The 18,795-nt window shown below is 44.9% G+C and overlaps 1 protein-coding gene across 2 annotated transcripts in view; it reads right to left on the bottom strand.

Moving 5' to 3' along the window:
- LOC148525157 (relaxin receptor 1-like) overlaps positions 1-18,795 on the bottom strand; it is a 433,734-nt gene that overhangs the window by 163,624 nt on the left and 251,315 nt on the right. For both annotated transcript variants that reach the window (XM_088471159.1, XM_088471158.1), the window contains exon 3: positions 762-857. In XM_088471159.1, the coding sequence (XP_088327285.1) occupies positions 762-857 (96 nt within the window). The remainder of the gene's footprint in view (positions 1-761; positions 858-18,795) is intronic.

Genomic DNA, 18,795 nt, shown 5'->3' with positions numbered 1-18,795 from the left:
TCTTAAAGTGGGTACACATTAGGTGACCCCCCCATGGTGCCGATGAATGACATATTGGGCGGTCGGTATACACTGCACGATCCGGTGACCACCCGTCTGATATGTCGTTCACCGGCACCAACTTGCTGGCGTCGGCAGCTGGGTCGCTCTGTCACCCGTGAATGACTCGATGTCGGGCAGTGAGAGCATACATAGTGGGATGATGTGCCCGATATGTCGCCCGATCTGCGGGATTAGACAACATACAATATCATTTAGTGTGTACCCGGCGTTACTGTTATGTATTCCAGGTCAATCTGGTATTCCACCTAGAGATACGGAATTGTGGTGTATACTGTCTTTGACTACAAGTGCTGTAATATGACAGCCAGACACACTGAATGGTAATTGGCATAGACATGGTATATCCTTTATGCCAGAGGTTCCCAAACCCCGCCATTACAGTCCAGGTTTTAAGGATATTCATGCTTGAGCACAGGTGATTTAGTTAGGACCTCAGTCATTTGATTCAGCCATCTGGCCTCAAGCATGGATATCCTTAAAACCTGGACTGTAAAGGCAGTTGGGGGACCACTGCTGTATGTCAGTACTCCTGCAACCTTACAATGTAAAAAAGGGTCTTCAAAGGCTAATTGCACATACTTCTGATGCAAATTATAATTACTTACATGTTAGCCATAGCAATAGTTTTATAAAGCACATTCTTATCATTAACATACTGTCACAATCACATCCATTACTCCAACAAAGTACTGACTTACAACACTCAGAATTGTGTGTCTCTTCATCCTCAATTGTTTGACTTCCTCGGGCACTCTGGATGGTATCAAACAGCTTGGTCCAGCCAGTGTTATCCACTGTAAGGAATATTGAACTATGAGTAGTCATATACAGAAAATAGCAAATTGTTGCCTTTGTGTTCCATAAAAACACTGAAACGTGATCATACAGTATATATATATATATATATATATATATATATATTTTTTTTTTATTTTTTTTTTTTTTTTTATTAACCACTATATTGCCAGCAGTTACCACAATAAAATAAATTGTTCTGGAAGGTGTAAGCTGCGACAAATGTTAAATCCTAGATTTTGTACAAATCGCTTGTTTTATTAGTTGTATAGGATCTTGTGTCTTTTATGTATGCATATATTTTTATTATGTATAACATTTTGCAATTTTATACTTGTTTAATGATTGATCTCTGAATATTTTAAGAGTTTTCAAAATGTTGCTCATCTCTAGTCAGCATGTTTTATCTATAACATGATGATTATAAAAGCAAACACCACTGCATACTGTATGAGGTCAAAATTAAACAACAAATAATAAAATAGTTTAAGTTATAAGTATATGATAACAGTTGCAGGTCATGGAAATATAATGGAGCACTGTGTCACACCCAGAGGGCACCAGAAAGACATTATTCATATATGACAGCAGAAAAAATGTGGTATAAATTCTTAAAAACACCCTAAAATGATATCATTGAGCAATATACTTTTTATACTGCAGATATATCATAATAAATTATGCAACAAAGTCTTCTCTAATAAAGAATTCTATGCAAACATTCCACACAGTGTAAATTAGGGATATGAAGGTAGTGACACGCTGTCTTTTTGTTAATTTCAGGGATTAATGTAGGATCTGTAACCACAAATTTATTAATAAACTCAACCTTACAAGTCTATGTTAATGTTATTATACATATGTGGTCATCTATGAATAATTTGGGCTAATCCTATCTAAAAATGACAAAAGTTGTTGGTAACGAATGAAATGACTTAATACATTTGGACTACAATGGAAAGTGTTGGAATGTGATAGCATTCAAATATATTAGATTACTAAGAGAAATTCAGCAGGGGAGTATGTTTCAGAGGCAGGGAAGTGCTACAGACAGAAATCGTGCTCTGAATTATGTTATACATATTTCTTGCTGTATAATCAAATATACTGCCCATGGTTGTCTATCTATATGTGCATTCATCCTTTTATGTTTAGGTGTATATAGTCTTATCAATCCATTCTCCCACATCTGTGTCGCCTCCTTGTCTGGTTTCAGGTTTGATTTCAAAAGCTCTAGTTATCTTGCCCTATTAAAGTTGTAATTTAAAAAATAAATATCAAACACTTTCCTGCTGACAGCTTGAATTTGTGCGTGATAAACATAGTTTTAGTTTTACATGTTTATAAATACACATTCCAGCTGTTTGATGTATTTTAATATTTCTGCCTAGTAATAAACATATTGAGATTTCAACAGAGGTGCAAGTAAAATGTCTCTTGCAAACATCCCTCATGTGTTGACGGAGGAGGTGGCTAGATATGATAGATAATAGATGCCACTTACAAAAATGTGAAACTTCCGTTTTCTGACGTCAGTCATTTTTGTGTTTCTGAATGTGTATGGCATACATGGAAACAAATGGATTTGCACACTGTTTGGCATCTGCAAGGTAGCAGAAATGTTGGATCCTCTAAGAGTTCCCATGTATGAGTTTGTGGGATAAGATTATAAAAAAAAATTCTAGGGGTGAAAGACACCTATAGCATTCCTTTACCATTAGCACGGAGCCATAGAGCATTCTTCTTCTTCTAAGGTTCTCTTGTTAGTTTATTACAATCCTTTGTGGTGGCAGAAAGATACAATGGGGTGTTGTTAGCACCATTGTGGCACATAATTTAAGAGTAATCATATTTCTATAAATGTATTAGCAGAATATTGCGCAGGATAGGACAATGGAGTCCGTAACCTATTAGCTTGAGGCTGCTGGACCGTGTTTGCAGTCTATAATCTATTAGCAGTATGCAGCGGAATGTGCCTGTGAAGGACATTATGGGGCCTATTCATCATACCTAAAAATTTGATGATGGAGGTAATTAGGATTAGAACTCGCATGGAATTCTACCTAATTACCGCAGGAATTCATCATTCCTCCTCCCCATAACTATCTATTTCGAAAAGCTGTCATTTTTGCGATGACAGCTTTTCGGGAAATATATACTTTTCCCTCTCTACACTACCTTACCGCAGCTGGATTCTGTGCTACACATGCACCGTTACATCTGTAAAATCAGCGCATGCGCAGCACTGCCTACAGTGGCGGTAATTTTATGTCCCCCTCACCCCCCCTCCCCCGTCCGCTCACTTCCCCCCATCCCCGCACTTACCTTGATGTTGCAGCTGCCTCCGGCTCCGGTGTCTGCCCTGACACGTGGTCTCCCAGCAGCACACTGTACAGTTTAAACATTATTGTGTTCTGCTGGGAGAACACAGTCTCAGAACAGCCACCGGAGCCAGAGCGACGGAGGGAGATGCCCGGGGGACCTGCACACGCTGGAAGCAGGTAAGTGTCACCTGCTATTCGCCACCTCACAGTGGCGAATAGTAACTCAATCAAATTCCGAAAATACATAATTTTCAGAATTTGATGAATACCATAATTTCCATATCCTCATACTAATGTACTAATGCATGGGGAGTGTGGAAATTTATGCAGGGGGACTTAACCAGGAGATATTGGTGATATCTCCTGTGTTAACTCTCTTCATGAATACTAAAATAACGTTAATTAAGGAAATGTCCTTAAAAAGTTATTTTAGTGTTGATGAATAGGCCCCTGGGTGTTAAATGTATTTATCCAGTAGGAAGACAGTACACTTGGCCAGAGTGTGTAGGACGTTAAGTGTGTTGCGCAGTAGAATGGTACTGCTATGATTAGTCCACACGTGGTACAACTTAACCAGGTCTTATGTTTATTTAACCAGGTAGAACAACAGGTAGCATAGAGACAGAGGGATATAACAGGTATCGTCACTATATGGTGCAGCCTGGGTTTTGTAGTGCACAAGATGGTAAGATGATATACTCGTGGTTAGTGGCGCTATAACCCCTTTATCTAAGCGGTGGTGGTACAGGGTACTGTATTTGCAATACCCATAGAGCTCTGCATGGCTCAATGTCTGTGGGTGTCTTAGAGGGAACGTTCATATAGCTGGAATTCTGTGGAGGAGAGATGCTCCAACAGGGCACAGAGTTCAGGCCTGCTGCTGAGCCGCGGTGCATCCTAGAGACCGCCGACTCCTGTTATTTTGCAGTGTGAATGCAGAATGCTGAGTGCTCCTAATCAGTGGCGAATTTTACATAGGGACTGCAGGGCTGCAACCCCTCTGTAAAATCTGCCACTTCACCACAGGCAGTGGCTTTCCCACTATCTGCTAATCACACGGAGGACAGGCAGTTCCAGGGGGAGGTGTTTTCTCCTCCTGGGACTGCCAGTTCGGGCCAAGATTAACAGAGAGCCCACTTCCAATAGGAAGCCACTCCCTTGTCTTTCCGACATCCCTATCCAGTTTCTAGGGGCCGCAGCCGATGCATTCCCTAGGAGCCAGTGTTTGTGTGCATGCGCCTGTCTTAGAGCCTGCCAGATCCAATGCGCAGGCACCGGGACTGTTTACTGCAGCATTACTGCAGCACCACAATGGACCTAGAGGGTAGGAGCCACAGCTGCTCTTCTTCCAACATTAAGAACATTCAAAGTCCACAAAACTGACACATATTAGACAATCCCAATATCCCCTCACTCTAATGAATGATATCTAACATACAGTACTGTGCAAAAGTTTTAGGCAGGTGTGCAAAAAATGCTGCAAAGTAAGAATGCTTTCAAAAATAGAAGTGTTATTAGTTTATTTCTATCAATGAACAAAATGCAAAGTGAATGAACAGAAGAAAAATCTAAAACAAAACAATATTTGGTGTGACCACCCTTTGGCTTCAAAACAGCTTCAATTCTTCTAGGTACAGTACACTTGCACAAAGTCAGGGATTTTGTAGGATTATAGTCAGCTGTATGACAGGTGATAATTATCATATGTAAGTTGAAACACAGTCATTAACTGAAACAGTAACAGCTTTGTAGTAGGCTTAAAACTGGGTGAGGAACAGTCAAACTCTACCACAAAGGTGAGGTTGTGGAAGACAGTTTCATGTCATAGGTCATACACCATAAGGTAGTTATCCTGCATCAGCAAGGCAAAGATTTAAAAGCAGACTGCGGTTTTAAGATGTGCTGTTCAAGCTCTTTTGAAGAAGCACAAAGAAACGGGCAATATTGAGGACGTAGATGCAGTGGTCAGCCAAGGAAAGACACATCATGCTTACTGTACTTCCCTTCGAAATTGGAAGACGTCCAGCAGTGCCATCAGCTCAGAACTGGTAGAAACCAGTGGGACCTAGGTACATCATCTACTGTTCGGAGAAGTCTGTCCAGAAGTGGTCTTCATGGAAGAACTGTGGTCAAAATGCCATACCATTGACATGGAAACAATGCCAAGAGACTCAAATATTGACGAAAAACATAGGAAATGTGGTGCAGAAAAATGCCACAGGTGCTCTGGACTCATGAGTCAAAATTTTAAATATTTGGCTGTAACAGAAGGCAGTTTGTTCGCCAAAGAGCTGAAGAGCGATACAATAATGAGTATCTGCAGGGAACAGTGAAGCATAGTGGAAGTTCCTTGCAAGTTTTGGGCTGCATTTCTGCAAATGGAGTTGGGGATTTGGTCAGGGTTAATGGTGTCCTCAATGCTGAGAAATACAGGCAGGTACTTACCCATCGTGCAATACCATCAGGGAGGAGTATGATTGGCTCCAAATTTGTTCTTCAGCAGGAAAACGATCCCAAACATACAGCCAATGTTATTAAGAACTATCTACAGTGTAAAGAAGGACAAGGAGTGATGATATGGCCCCCACAGAGCCCTGATCTCAACATCATCGAGTCTGTCTGGGATTACATGAAGAGACAGAAGGATTTGAGCAAGCCTAGATCCACAGAAGATCTATGGTTAGTTCTCCAAGATGTTTGGAACAACCTCCCTGCCAGATTTCTTCAAAAACTGTGTACAAGTGTACCTAGAAAAATTTATGCTGTTTTGAAGGCAAAGTGTGGTCACACCAAATATTGATTTGATTTAGATATCTCTTCTGTTCATTTTAACACTTTCACTATTAACACTTCTATCTTTGAAAGCATTCTTACTTATATAGTATTTTAGGAAAAAAATGTCAGATATAGTTACCTTACTCTAGGGAGTCAGAGGAGATACGTTCTGCACGTGTAGAACAGATTTCCTCTTCAAAAACACAGCAGGGTGGTGCAGTCGCACAGTTTGCTGCATTTGCTTCCGATACGACCATGTCAGTTAAGTGGCTAAGCCACTGGAATATAGTATTTCTCCAATGCAGGACCACAGCGGTGATGACTTTATTATAGAAAGCCTGTAAATTAAAGTGTTGCAGTACTGACTCTTATACTATCTGGGGTTTACTGCAAGTTACTGCCTCTGATTTCCAGCATTGTAAGCTGCCTACTAGTAACACTGGCCTTGGTACCAGGGGCATAAATTCATGCCAAGTGCCTGGAGGCAAAATAGATGGTGGTGCCCCCCCTGGTGGCTCCAGCTTGTCCCAACCTCCCAGTGTGTCTCATGTCTCCCAGTTTTTCTCAGCTCCAGTCAGCCCCTTTCTGTGTCTCCAGCCCACCCAGTGTCTCTCTAGCTAAAGCCAGCCCCCTTCTGTATATTCAGCCAGCCCTCTTCTGTATATTCAGCCAGCCCTCTTCTGTCTCTCTAGCTCCAGCTAGCCCCCTTCTGTCTCTCCAGCCTCCCCAGTGACTCTCCAGCCAGCCCCCATCTGTTTCTCCAGCCAGCCCCCTTCTGTCTTTCCAGTCAGCCCCTTCACTCTCCAGCCCCCCAGTGTCTCAGCCAGCCCCCCCCCCCATTCTCTCCTCCCTTGTCTCTCCAGCTCATCATCGGTTGCAGTGCTGGGAATGAAAATGCAGCAAGGAGGTATCTGACACCTCCTTCTGCATTTGCATCTGAGATGGACAGAATTGCATAGCCGCTTGTGTGCAGCTCTGCAAATACGTCCATCTCCGAATTAGTCCTACAATCACCTCACCTGTGGGGATGGGGATTTAATTGGTTTGTAAAGAACCATTTGGGAATCAGCTTATATTTATTTTGTTGAATATGTTTGTAGTTTAATAGGTAAGTTTGTGATATATTTTATGTTAGAGAGGAGTGCGCTCCAGTGCTATCTCCTGCTCCTGTATTGAAGCCAGGCAGCCACCTTTACCAAGATGGCCATTGCAAACCTTTACTACACATGTGCAACCCCGTGCTCCTTTGCCATCTTAGTGTGTGTCTCTGTGACTGCACGGGCGTGCAGAACATGGTTCTCCGGGGAAGGTATTACCGCAGATATCATCGCTACTGCTGTCTTTGGTGTCATAACTGCTTACTCTATATTACATTGCAGTGGCAAACTCAGGATTTCTAGAGGGGGGTTTCCAAATGCTTGATTTTAGAGTGAGTGTGGCCAGTCCATGAATAGGCTATAATTATCCAGCTTTAATATGCGTCATACAAAGTGTATTGTGTGTCATAATTCCAGCATGTACAGGACCAGCAATCACAGTAAACCATTAGATGCGGCAGTAAGGCCATCCTGCCTGAGCTGAATGTTTTTATTTAGATGTGGGCACCATTCCAGATTATTAGAGCAGTCTGGGGGAGCAGCAGAATAACCTAGCACTGCCCTGGACATATACGAAGATTGTTCAAAAAGTAATGCCTAAATGCTCATAACTCTAAAATAATACGCAACATTTATTTGAAACTTAGTTTGTACTTTAATATGTCTGCTAACTATATATGCCGTTTTGTTTAGGTAGTCCAAGAAATACCATGGAATCCAAGATGAAACAAAGAGCCGTCATTGAATTTCTGGAAAAAGAAGGCTGCAGTGCTGCAGAAATCCACCGAAGACTGAAAAAAGTGTATGGTGAGCGTACAATTTACTATAGCAATGTCAGAAGGTGGATGAAGCGTTTTCAATTGGGAGAATCGTCCGTGTGCGACAAACCTCGTGGTGGCAGACCATCAACTGCAGTGACAGCAGAGAACTGACACAAAGTCGATGCCATGATTCAGAAAGACAATTGTGTGACCATCAGAGATATCAGTGATGAACTGGAATGTAGCCATGGCACTGTAGAAACACTAATCAATGATTTGGGATATCATAAAGTGTGAGCTAAATGGGTTCCAAAAGGGATCATAAGGCCCAGAGGGTGGAAGTGTGCACTGACCTTTTGACCAACTTTGAAGCCAACCCTGAGATGTTTTTGGAAAATGTCATTACAGGAGATGAGACCTGGGTATTCCTTTATGACCCAGAAACAAAGGCCCAATCAAAGCAATGGAAACACCCAAGTTCACCTAGGCCAAAAAAGTTTAAATCACAGCGATCCATAAACAAAGTCATGGCCACATTCTTCTGGGATTGCCGAGGTGTTATTCTCATCGATTACTTGGAACAAAACCAATCAATCAACAGTGATCGATACATTATTACACTTAAGAAGCTGAAAGAAGCCATCCGCAAAAAAAGGTCAACAATTCGACTGTCAAATGTCATCTTACACCACGACAATGCCAGACTTCACACTTCGATGGCAACATCTGTGGCTATTGCTAAAATGGGGTGGGCAATAATGCCACATCCACCATACAGTCCTGATTTGGCCCCTTCTGACTTTCATCTGTTTGGCCCTCTCAAATACTGTCTCCGTGGTCAACATTTTGAAGACATAAAGGTTGTTAAAAACGTCATATGTTCCTAGGTCAAACACCAACCACTGGAATTTTTCCAAAGTGGATTCACAGCTTGGGTTGAGAGGTGGAGAAACAGTTTGAGGGCAGATGGTGAATTTTTTGAGTAGAGTCATTCTGTTACTAAGACTTCAAAGTATTTTACTGCAAATTTTCAAATCTGTATCTGTAATAAAATTTGAGTTGTGAGCATTTAGGCATTACTTTTTGAACAACCCTCGTATGTATATATTGGGCTCTAAAGCAGCACATCCCTAACAGTGAAAGTTTTCCAGATATCCTATTTGGTGCACAGGTTATTTATTACTGGCTGATACATGTTAGAAGATCTACAGGTGGTGCTAATTATTTCATTTGTGATACTGAGAAGAACATGCAGCACTAGTAAAATTCTATTATAGTACCATTTCTATTGTGGCCATGGTGTGGGCTGGGGAGGGGGGTTTCCAGGCAGATGGAAACCCCCCTGCATTTGCCTATGCATTGTGTTACCACTGTTATCCTGAATAAACTTCCAAACCTGCTTAAGGATAAACTTACTGGCCTGACTTCATTTCACATTCCGCTGGTGCCTCTGTGATACCCCCAAACCAGCATGGAAGAGGTTAATGGCCAGGAGTTATGACCCTGCTGATCCCCTAGAGATGGTTCTGTCAGCCTTAAGGAGGGAAACTAGAGAGAGGCTGTTGGGGGTAGAGCTAGAGAAGCCCAGGGAGTTCTGCACAAGACTGGGAGAGGAGCAGCATACTGTGAGCAGAGGCTGAGTTTCTGGGTACACGTGGTGCCTGAGGAGAGCTACAGTAGTAATAGGAGCTGCACTGCCTGTGAGGATCCCCAGAGACAGACTGGCCCATGCTGAGAGCTGCAGTAGTGATAGGAGCTGCACTGCCTGTGAGGATCCCCAGAAACAGACTGGCCCATGCTGAGAGCTGACAGAGGACAGAGCCTCTTGCAGAGTCTGACAATGGTAACTGTCAGCACCAGGGAGCCGGCTATTGCTGCAGAGGGACACAGTGAGTAACCAATGCAAGAACTGACACCGAGTGATCACATAGAGAAGAGAGCTCAAGAGCTGATTGTTTCTGCAACAAAGACAATCCCAGTGCACACAAGTGCAGGACAGAACTATTCCAGTGTGTCAGTGTACCTGCTGCATCAGTGAGAGCTATCCAGGTACTGCAGCAAGCTATATTGTACCCATTGCAGTGAGGGAGACATAATCATACTGCTAACACCAGTATACCACAGTATTTGTTCTGAGTGACCACAGTTACAGGGACAGCACTCCTGCATCTCAGTATACAGCAATTACCTGCACCTCCTTTGTATTTATGTGCACCAACGAGAGCCTGTACAGGGAAGATTAAGTGACAATGGGGTAGATGTATTATAGCGGCACTTACCGTGCCGCTATAATGCTTCCCGCTTTGCCTCTTTACCGAGGCGAAGCAGGAAGCACTACCGATGAGATGTATAAACATCTCATCGGCCGGAGAGGGGGAGCGTTAACTCCCCCCTCCGGCTCTACCCGCTAGAGACAGCAGCGCATCAGCCTAGCGATGTGTCTCTTCCCGGCCGGCTCCACTGAGCATGTAACTCAAGTATCACGAGATCCCCGCGTGCAGCCTGGAGCCGACAGCAGGGACAGTGCTGTCCCTGCTGTGGAGATAGGGCAGCGCCAGGTTGTAGCTGTCAATAACGACAGCTACAGCCGGCCGAACGGTCATATGTTATGACCGTTCATACATAGCCCTGCCGTCGGCGCTGCTATCTTGTAGATAGCAGCGCCGATAATGACAGGGGCGCATAGCGCCCCTGTCATTTACCGCCCAGACCCCCGATCATACATCGGGGAGAAGCGGTATCAGCGCACATAACATGCGCTGATACCGCTTCTGGGCTTCGTACATCTTCCCCAATACCTCAAGGACACACATAGAGGGACATGGTGCTCCTTATTGGCAATTTACAGACCTTACACCAGAACAGTTGGGTATAATTATACTCAGAGACATTGTATTGTTACTGATAAGTTAAACTAGAATTATTCATTGCCAGTTAGTAATAGCAAATGTGAAACAGGTATTATAAATGTCATATTGAGCAAGCTATGGTGAGCTTTGGAAAGTGATCATAAGTGAATTCAAGTAACTGTATATATTTTTGGTATTGTCGTATCCTTGCATACTTTAACCTTTACTCAGAACAGTACAAGCGTGACAAAGTGTCTTAGCATAATAAAATTTATTGTCACTTTCCCCAAAGTGTGTTTACTCTGCTGGGTTCTGGGGGGTCTCCTGTCTCTCTGTTGTGATATGAGGAGCCTGAAAGAGGAGCTGCCCTGATCCACTCCCAAGCAGGTTCCAGAAGAACAGCAGATCCGATCCACTCACTGACATCCCACCAAATTGGGGGTGTTACATTTCTACACCAATAAGACATATCAACATTTTAATGCCAATGTAAATAGAAATATGGAAAATACTGATGTGCAGTGTGTTAATAAGAATTTCATGGTTTGCAAAAGAAACAGCCTCCAATATTTTATTAAATGAGAAATGTTTTTATATTAATAGCCGTTTATTATTATAAATATGACAGTACCAATATTTTGTACTTGTTGTATAGTATTTGGTGAAGTTGCTTTCTGTGTTTGCAAGTTTTTTTTCAGATGTGTTTGTTTACTGTAAAATACATAGGGGAGCATTCAATTAGCTGCACTCTGGGCTAATTCAATTAGCCAAAAAGCCGACACTTATCCGTGCGTGGCCTAATTGCGGGAGGTGTGGCCACGCCCCCCTTAGAGAGACTAAAACTATTTGCCGCTATGCTGCTGCACTGAGGAAGGGGTGCTATGAGTCTCTCAGCCAGGGGCAAATCCAGGGGGGGGATGGTCAGTGTGATTGCTTCCCCGCACAGGCAGAGGAGAGGAGACTGCAGCTGCTGGTCAGTGGCAGCAGTCTTCCTGGTTCCTCTGCAGCTCCTCTGGAGCTCAGCAGGCACTGAAAAAAAAATCTTGATAACTATCTGTTTTCATGCTGGCACCGGCGTTAACACTTAGGATCCGTGAACTTATCACAGATCCCATGTGTGTTCGCCAGAAATTTTTTTTGGCAAATAAAACGGGATCTAATTGATTTGGACAATGGCAATTCAAGCGTTAAACTCCTGTTTAATTCACCCGAAAAATGATCAGGTCTAATTGAATTCCCCCCATAGATGGAGCAATCAAATACACATTCTTATGTGTGTGTGTGCTTGTGTGTTTATATACAGCCTTTAGGAATCTGCATTTGTAAACCTTGTCCCATTCGCATCGCTGCTGAGGGGGGACAAATGTATTTTGCCAGAACAAAGGTGGCAACTCTAGCCAGAACCTTCCATCCCCCAGTGCATGTGATTTCATGACATCTCAGAAAAATATGCCAGGAGCAAGAAGCCCGAGAACATCCTCTTTAGACATCGGGGAGGCTCTCCAGGCACACCACAAGCACTAGAAGCAGGAAGCTGTGCATGACACAGGCACCATCAGGCAACAATCATGCTGCCCTTTGGCTTTGCAACCTGGGTGACAGCATCAGTTGCACTGTCCTTGGTATGGTCTGGGCATTTGCCTCTGTAGCATAAGTTATGACTTCCCTCCCATTCCTATTCCTCAGGTAGTCCTCCTACTCCTACACATCCCCTTCACAATATGATACCATAACCCTGGCACTCCAAATGCACCAGATACCTGCAAAAGTGTTCACAAATCGCCGAGCGTCAGTGGAGGAAATCATGCTCTAAGGCAGACTTCCTCCATTTCAAATTTATTCTCTCATCCTACAGTGCTGCCCTGTCCCTCTCCAAACAATCATATTTCAAGAATCTCATCTCCTCCCAGTCCTCAAACCCCCGGCATCTCTTTGCCACTTTCAACTACCTCTTCTGTCCTCCTCGCCTCCCCTCCCCTCCTCGCTCTCTGCCCTTGACTTTGCTAACTACTTTACATCTAAAATTGACTCTATACTTCAGGACATCATATCCCACCAGATCCTGAGCACTCAACCCCCTCCTTTCCCAGACCACCTCTCCCCACCCATCTTACCAACTCTGACATCCTTCTCCCCTGTTTCTGGAGAGGAAGTCATGGCCCTCATCTGGTCCTCCCCTCATTCCCCTTCCCCTCTTGACCCTCTTGACCCTCTTGACCCGATCCCTTCCCACCTCCTCTGCTACCTCTCTTCTTCTGCCTGTTCCCATCTTGCTCACCTCCACAATCTCTCCATATCATCTGGCACTGTCCCTCTGTATTCAAACATGCCCTTGTCTCTCCATTCTTGAAAAACCTACCCTTGATCCTAACATACTCTCCAACTACTCTCCAACTACCGACCCATATCTCTCCTTCCTTTTGCTTCCAAACTCCACTGTATTGTTTACAACTGCCTTACCGCCTTTCTTTCCTCTTACTTCCTCCTTGACTCATTTAAATCTGGCTACCGTTCTCTCCACTCCACTGAAACTGCCCTCACAAAAGTCAGCAATGACCCCCTTGATGCCAAATCCAGGGGCCACTACTCTCTGCTCATTCTCTTTGACCTCTGCTGCGTTTGACACTGTAGACCACCCTCTCCTCCTGTAAATTCTTCACTCCCTTGGTCTACATGGCACTGACCAATCCTGGCTGTCATCTTACCTATCTGATCGTTCCTTTTCTGTGTCCTCTCATGACTCCTCTTCCCCCCCACTTCCACTAACAGTGACCTCTCCTATTCTCCCTATATACATCCTCTTTTGGTGAACTCATCAACTCTTTTGACCTCCAATATCATCTCTATGCTGATGATACTCAGATATACCTTTCCTCCCCCTCTCTCCTCACCAGTATCTCCAATTGTCTATCTGCTATCTCCTCCTGGATGTCCCAGCGCTTTCTTAAACTTAATATGTCTAAAACTGAGCTGATCATCTTCCCACCCCTCTCGCATAACCGCACTTCCCACATTTCATTATCAATTGATGGCACAATTATCTCCCCAAAGTGTGCTGTCTTGGAGTTATCCTGAACTCTCCTTCAAACCACACATTCAGCATCCCTTGCAGTCCTGCCATTTCCATCTCAAAAATATTTCCAGGATTAGACTCTCTAGATGAAGACAAAACTGAAGAGAAAATGCCCCAAGAACAAGCAGGAACTGAAAACATTTGCAGTAGAGGCCTGGCAGAGCATCACCAGGGAGGAAACCCAACGTCTGGTGATGTCTATGTGTTCCAGACTTCAGGCTGTAATTGCCTGCAAAGGATTAGCAACAAAGTATTAAAAAGTGAAAGTTAGATTTAGGATTGTTTAGTTTGTCCCATTACTTTTGGCCCCTTAAAAAGTGGGAGGCACATATAGAAACCGTTGTAATTCCTACACCGTTCACCTGATTTGGATGTAATTACCCTCAAATTAAATCTGAAAGTCTGCAGTTAAAGCACATCTTGTTTGTTTCATTTCAAAGCCATTGTGGTGGTGAACAGAGGCCAAAATATGAAAATTCTGTCAATATCCCAATATTTATGCACCTGACTGTATATGACATTATACTGCACAGGACTATGGAATATATTCTATAGTGTATTGCTGTTATTATTCTGGCAGCAGCAGTATTTATTTTATATATTTATCAAGGGGCCCAGACCATGCACTTGGTAATGGTTAGCAAACCTTCTAAGCATGGGCCCCTACCACTGCATTCCCCCTTTGGGCCCTTCATGCCCCAGTCCGACACCGGGCAGCAGGGCTGGATTTACCACTATGCAACATAGGCAGACGCCTAGGGCCCGGCGGATCTCCAGGTCCCCATGACCGTGCCCCCCCAGAATTCGTCCCTGGAAAGTATATGCATTTTGAGCTGCTGCTGCTGGCACCGTCTGGCAGAGAGAGGATACACACACAGCAGTCATCTCAGCAGCAGCACGTCGTGCAGAGCCCTGTTCCTACCAGGTGGGCGGAGTTGGAGGCCAGGGCTGGCCCTACCAGTAGGCAGGGTATGCAGACGGCTGAGTACACACCATCCAAGAGCATTGCTCCGAGAGGATGACATGACATCATCAAGTCACGTCGCAATACTAGGAGGCGGAGCCACTGGAAACCATGCCGGCAGGACAGGTAAGTTTGTTGGAGCTAGCTGGGAGGGGAGAATGTGCTATGTTGTTCTGTGAGAGGTGAGGGAAGGGAAGGGGAGGGGAGAGCGGTCTGAGCTGTGAGGGGGCTGTGCTGAGAGTGGAGAGGGGTCAGTGATGTGAGAAAAGGGGGGTTTGTGCTGTGAGGGTAGGGGCGTCTGCTGAGAGGGGCCAGTGTTGTGAGGGGGGGTATGTGCTGAGAGTGGAGAGGGGTCAGTGACGTGAGGAAAGGCGGGTTTGTGTTGTGAGGGTAGGGGGGTCTGCTGAGACGGGTCAGTGTTGTGAGGAGGTATGTGCTGAGAGTGGAGAGGGGTCAGTGACGTGAGGAAGGGGTTTGTGCTGTGAGGGTGAGGGGTCTACTGAGAGGGTAGAGGGGTCAGTGTTGTGAGGGGGGGTATGTGCTGAGAGGGGAGAGGAGTCAGTGACGTGAGGAAACGGGGGTTTTAGTTGTGAGGGTAGGGGGGTCTTCTGAGAGGGGTCAGTGTTGTGAGGGGGTATGTGCTGAGAGGGGCGAGGGGTCAGTAATGTGAGGAAAGGGGTTTGTGCTGTGAGGGTGGGGGGTCTGCTGAGAGGGGAGAGGGGTCAGTGTTGAGAGGGGGTATGTGCTGAGAGTGGAGAGGGGTCAATGATGTGAGGAAAGGGGGGTTTGTGCTGTGAGGGTGGGGGGTCTGCTGAGAGGGGAGAGGGGTCAGTTGTGAGGGGGTATGTGCTGAGAGGGGAGAGGGGCCAGTGATGTGAGGAAAGGGGGGTTTGTGCTGTGAGGGTGGGGGTTCTACTGAGAGGGGAGAGGGGTCAGTGTTGTGAGGAAAGAGGGGCTCTGCTCTGAGGGGATAGAGGGGTTCTGTGCTGAGAGGAGTCAGTGATGTGAGAGGGGGGGGTCTGTGCCGAGTGAGGGTACGGGGATGTCTGTGCTGAGAGGGGAGAGGGGTCAGTGACGTGAGGAAAGAGTGATCTGTGCTATGAGGGGAGTGGGGTCTGTGCTGAGAGGGGTCAGTAATATGAGGAAAGAGTGGGTATTTGCTGTGAGGGGAGGGGGGGTCTGTGCTGAGAAGGGTCAGTGATGTGAGGAAAGGGGGTCTTTGCTGTGAGTGGAGGGGGGGTTTGTGCTGAGAGGGGTTAGGTTGCTGGAGTGGGTTAGGCTGTGGGGGGGCGGGTTAGGTTTAGGCTGCAGGGAGGGAGGGTTAGGGGTAGGGTTAGGATACTTACCGGCAGGTATCAATATGCTAACCTTGTTGGGATGCTGGTGTCGGGATTCTGAGTGAGATTTTTCAAGGCCGCAGCGGACCTTTTTTTCAGGGTGCTGTACAGGGGCATGAGTCAGAAGTTAAAATATAGCGGTGTGGATTGTTTGAGGGAGGGGGGGGTCCCAAAACTTTTATCTTGCCTAGGGCCACATGAGGTCTAAATCCGGCTCTGCTGGGCAGTGACATGATGAGAGGAGAAGAAATTGGGGTGCGGGGTACCAAGAATTGGCGGGGGGGCCAAAGCATATTCTTACACCTGGGCCCACCACTCTCTTGTTCAGGCACTGGCAACGGAATATGTTGTGCTATATAAGTAACTGTTATTAAATACATTTCGGAGTGTTGGGCTGTATGGCTTAATGAGTGAAAAGTATGTCAAATGGAAATGCAATGTTGTGATGCGTATATGTGCTAAACTACGTCTCACACTAAATGTCAGTATCTATTTGATGAATGTACTAACAGTTATGAGAATGTAACATTACTGCCCCAGGAATGTTATGGTTTCTATTGAATCATTCCTCCCAACATCGGAGCACACCTCTGATCAAACCAAACAATAAGGCGATACAATAGGTTTGTTGTTTTATGGTTAGCAACGCATGGCTCTCACTCCATCAGTTCTGCAATCTAAAATTATTACTATTATGACATAACAAAATCCACGTTGACAACATTATGCTTTGCATTTGTGTGACTGAAAGCTATCATGTTTGTGGTTATAGAATGCAAACCAGCACACAGCAAATGAGTGACCACATTATCATAGTATAGTAGAAAGTTATTGCTTTAGGGCCTGATTCTGTAAGAAAGGCGGCTGCAATTACGCACGCAGTCTCACTGCCACAGTATGCTCATCCACTGTGATCGGTATGCTGTCGCAGCACAACATAAGGACGCCCACCTTACCTTACACACATCCAGAATTCTTAGCAAGACTGCGAAATCATCGGTAACATCGCAGCCTCATGCACACTTGCACAAGCTCTGACCTTACTCAGAAATTGCTAACCTCAGCGCACAATGTGAGTACTCAGGCTGCGTATGATATCATAGTGGATAATTTATGCATGCCCATTCAACGGCGTTCAAATGCACTGGCACACTGGAGTTTCGCCGACTACCCCCCCATCAAAACGGCACTTCCTATCAATCACTCTGAAATGGGTCTACGTAGTCACTGCGATCATAGTGGCTGGTTTGCAAATGCGCACTGCGATGCATATGCATAACGTAACAATCACACAATTGCGTGCATAATCGCAGTTGCGATCCTTGCTGAAACAGGGCCCTTAGTCAGAATAACAACCCCAATTCTAATAAAACAATGTTTTTGTTTTACATTTGACCTAACCTATATTTCATATTTTTTTTTAAAAAAAGGAAAATGTTGACCTGTCCATTGCTAGATATTGCTGGTAAATGAGCACAGAGAGGCGTATGGCCTGACATAGTCTACCGCTTGCTTTATTCCTGTAGCAGTCAGAATCAATTTCTTAATTTGACCTAACAAAGTTGAAACAGCTGTTTTATGAAATAAAATGGAACTGAAAGCATTTAAACTGACTGATTACTTTAAAAAATATATTTTATGATATTTTCTGTCTGTTCTACAATCTCAGCTCTTTTAGATAGGTGCCATGACAATTAGGGGTCTATTTACTAAGCAGTGTTAGGAGACAGAGTGAAAAGTGATAAGGTACCAGCCAATCAGCTCCCAGCTGTCATTTTTCAAACACAGACTGAATTGTCACATTTGCTTGTTCTATAGCTTGAAACACTTGTTTATCTTGCATTACAATGCCTGCTGATATGCTATTGTAGAGTGCTGTCTCTTTCTTGAACTAATTTGTTTTAAGTTAATAAAGAAATCAATGGAGTGAGTACAAACTAGAGCGATATCGGCACAATAAGGGAGGAGGAGGAGAATGAGGAGGAGGAGGAGAATGAGGAGCAGGAGAATGAGGAGGAGCAGGAGAATGAGGAGGAGGAGGAGGAGGAGGAGAATGAGGAGGAGAATGAGGAGGAAGAGGAGAATGAGGAGGAGGAGGAGGAGAATGAGGAGGAGGAGGAGAATGAGGAGGAGGAGGAGAATGAGGAGAATGAGGAGGAGGAGAATGAGGAGGAGGAGAATGAGGAGGAGGAGAATGAGGAGGAGCAGGAGAATGAGGAGGAGGAGAATGAGGAGGAGCAGGAAAATGAGGAGGAGAATGAGGAGGAGAATGAGGAGGAGAATGAGGAGGAGGAGAATGAGGAGGAGAATGAGGAGGAGGAGGAGAATGAGGAGGAGGAGTAGGAGGTGAATAAGGAGGAGGAGGAGGAGAATTAGGAAAATGAGGAGGAGCAGGAGAATGAGGAGGAGGTAAATGAGGAGGAGGAGCAGCAGAATGAGGAGGAGGAGGAGAATGAGGAGAATGAGGAGGAGCAGGAGAATGAGGAGGAGGTAAATGAGGAGGAGGAGCAGCAGAATGAGGAGGAGGAGGAGAATGAGGAGGAGGAGGAGGAGAATGAGGAGGAGGAGGTGGAGGAGAATGAGGAGGAGGAGAATGAGGAGGAGGAGAATGCGGAGGAGGAGGAGAATGAGGAGGAGAACAAGGAGGAGGAGAATGAGGAGGAGGAGAATGAGGAGGAGGAGGAGAATGAGGAGGAGAATGAGGAGGAGGTAAATGAGGAGGAGGAGGAGGAGAATGAGGAGGAGGAGGTGAATGAG

The sequence above is a fragment of the Taudactylus pleione genome, unplaced genomic scaffold (genome assembly GCF_031769625.1).
Source record: "Taudactylus pleione unplaced genomic scaffold, aTauple2 ptg000111l, whole genome shotgun sequence".
Classification (NCBI taxonomy): domain Eukaryota; kingdom Metazoa; phylum Chordata; class Amphibia; order Anura; family Myobatrachidae; genus Taudactylus; species Taudactylus pleione.
Note: the sequence above shows the minus strand (reverse complement) of the source record. Positions and strands in the feature narration are given on the sequence as shown.